A 3,054-nucleotide genomic window follows, 5' to 3' on the forward strand; every position below is an offset into this window, starting at 1 on the left:
TGCGAATTACGGCAGAGGATTAGGGCCAGTTCGGGTCGCTAGTGTAGGGAATTAATTGGTGGGGGTGTATTCCTGTTATGATTCCGTATTCAGTGTTTCGTGTTCCGTGTTCCATGTTTAGTACGAATCTGTGTGCTTTCCTCTGCTTTATATTCCTGCATTCCTGCTTACTCTGTTTTATATTCCTTATGGGTGCCGTATCTATGTTATGTCATCTGCTTCTGTGCTATACTATGTGTTTGTGTGATATCTCGGGACTTGAGCCGGGGGTCTTTCGGAAAGAGCCTTTCTACTTCATCAGAGGTAGAGGTATGGACTGCGTACATCTTACCCCCCAGACCCCACTAAGTGGGAATACACTGGGTTTGTTGTTGTTGTTGTTGTTGTATTTTTTAAAAATAAAATACGCGTAGCCAGGACCTATCTGCTAATGTCAAGCTGCAAATTTTTTTATTAGAATTTTATAAAATAAGAAAGAAGAAAGAGGACTAGAAGTAAAAGACTCCAGAATCAGGAAATCCCTTTTCATCTTTTCAATGAGCATTGCTACTGCATTCAGAATGAAACACCGACTTTCCATTAATACACCAATTAATCTCAATACAAATACAGAAACAAAAGTTTGTAACATAGTCCAAATTATCTCTTTAATCAGTAATAGCATGCCGTGATATGTAGGACAAATTAAACAATGTCCAGAAATTCGTAATAACTGTCTGCACTGGTTGGACCTCATCAGTTGCATATTTTTCACCAAATTTAAAAGGATCACAGAAGAGAGGCAGACTTACAAATTCCAAGCCAATGCCCCTGGAAGCCCCTTGAACCATTGAAACGCCGCCTCTTTTCCATGTCACAGAGGAAGCTAAAGTGGAGAATGTGAATGTGTACCCTCGTCTTTCTAAAACTTGTCTGAGATACGGCCGACTAAGATTCATTTTGTGCTTTGTTGAATCCCAACTCTTAACACACAACTTTGTAACTCTCACTCAAGTGTAAATTGCATATGAGAAAATTGGTGATGCGCACCGACTGTTCCAACATAACCAACAGGTTTGATGGTGGTTTTACTTGAGAAAAATGAGCCCATAGACCCTTTTGAAGTCTTTAATTAAAACAAAGTGAAGTGATACATATACTCCCTCCATTTCATAATAAATAAATTATTAAATTTTGACACAAAAATTTAAAAAAAATATTAAAAATATAAATTTAATATAACTTTTCATTTTTCCCCCAAAAAAGAAAAAATTAACTTTGTAATATCTTTTTAAAAGTTAATTGATTGTCAAATCATAAGGGTAAATTTAAAAAAAAAAATAATTCACTTATTTTAAAACACCAATAAATATCCCAACAATTCACTTATTTTAAAACGGAGGAAGTATTAAGTTAAAAGAAATAAAATCCTTAAACAACTAAGACAGTTATTTGATAATTGTATTAGTTATCTTAATAACTTTCATAATTATCGAATAACTTTGCACAGTTGTCGAATAGCTTTAAAAAGTTGTCGAACAATTTGATAGTTATTGAGACAACTTCTATAGTTATTGAGACAACTTTTTTAATTGTTGAGCGAAAATATTTAAAAAAATCTGGAAAAAAACTTATCTCTTTTACCCATTTTTAAGACTTAAAAGGACTCTCACTAGTTTGGCTCTTTTAATAGCATATCCCATTTTCTTGGTATGTTTATGATTAACTAGTTTAAGCGTGCAGTGTACCGTTTGATTATTTAAAAATTAAATAATTTTATTTATTGCGAATATTTTTAATAAAGTGTAAAAGTTTAAATCACTTTTCAAAAATCTTTCACACTTTAATATAATAATATAAATATAAATATATACACATATATATTTTACCACCAGAAATTTCAAGTGATTGATGAATATCACTATTGCGTTTGTCATTTAGTACTCTTTCCCTAGTTGTCACATGCTAAGAGACACGCATCAATTTAAACTATATTTGTGTTATAATTTTTTTTATATTTAAAATCTTTCCTTAATTTAAAAGTCAATTTTTTTACAAAATTATTGATTGCATTCTATTACATACTTAAAACTTTCAAAAATATGTTACTTCTTAAATTTTTCTTATTCTAGCGATTTTATATTTATTTCTAGATTTTTCAAATCTTCTTAAAATTAAATTTGATTGATTTAGAATTCTTAAACTAATGGAAAAAATATTAATTGTCATTAATTTTGATGACTTCTAATAAGGAGAGGTTTTATCATGAATATATTTAATTAATTTTCAATTCTTAAATATTAGAAAAAATAGTGAAAAGACGATTTTGTCTAAAACAGCATATTTTAATGAAAGACAAAAAGTTCAAACAACATTTCTAAGACTTTTCATACTTTAATTATATTATAGATATAGATTATAGATAAGAGGATTATGTTTGTTTTGATTATTTTCTAAAATATGTATGTATGGTATGACTTAATTTTATGATTTATTAATTATGTAATAATCTATTTAATGGTATTTTATGATTTGTTTATTTTTTTAATTATGTATTTATTTAAAATTATATTTTTTTATTTTATTTTTTATCATATATTATTTAACTTCACCTCTTACTTCGGTCCTCACCCTATCAGCCCCCACCCCTATTATTCACACACACAAAAAAACATTTTTCTCGATCCCAGTCCACTACCTCATCTTTAAATATTTTTAAAAAAAATCATAATTTTTTCTTACCTCACCCTCTTATTCCGTTCGTTCTCATTATTTTGTATTAAATATATACAATTAATTTAGAAAAAATTTTATTTGCATAACGAACACAAGAAAATAAGTAAGAAACAATTTATTTTTCTAGAAAAACTTTTTTGTATTCCATACCTAACACGCACTATCAGAAATTGGGTCTATGGCAACGAACTTTTTAGCGACGGTTGCAAAAGCATTACTATAGACTATGTATGACAACGCTTTCAACCGTTGCAAAAAGGAATTATTGTACAATTAAAATTTAGTGCTATAACTGTCGCTACTGAACATAAATCGTTGCAATAGGTATATGTATAGCAA

The 3,054-nt window shown here is 29.0% G+C and overlaps 1 protein-coding gene across 1 annotated transcript in view; it reads right to left on the reverse strand.

Annotated features, from left to right (window-relative positions):
- Nucleotides 1–1,128, reverse strand: part of LOC107858447 (C-factor) — a 34,939-nt gene extending 33,811 nt beyond the window's left edge. The window contains exon 1 of the mRNA XM_016703106.2: nt 792–1,128. Within this exon, the coding sequence (XP_016558592.1) occupies nt 792–938 (147 nt within the window). The 5' untranslated portion in view covers nt 939–1,128. The remainder of the gene's footprint in view (nt 1–791) is intronic.
- Between the last annotated feature and the right edge of the window lie 1,926 nt (nt 1,129–3,054).

This window comes from Capsicum annuum, chromosome 2, assembly GCF_002878395.1.
Source record: "Capsicum annuum cultivar UCD-10X-F1 chromosome 2, UCD10Xv1.1, whole genome shotgun sequence".
Lineage (NCBI taxonomy): Eukaryota > Viridiplantae > Streptophyta > Magnoliopsida > Solanales > Solanaceae > Capsicum > Capsicum annuum.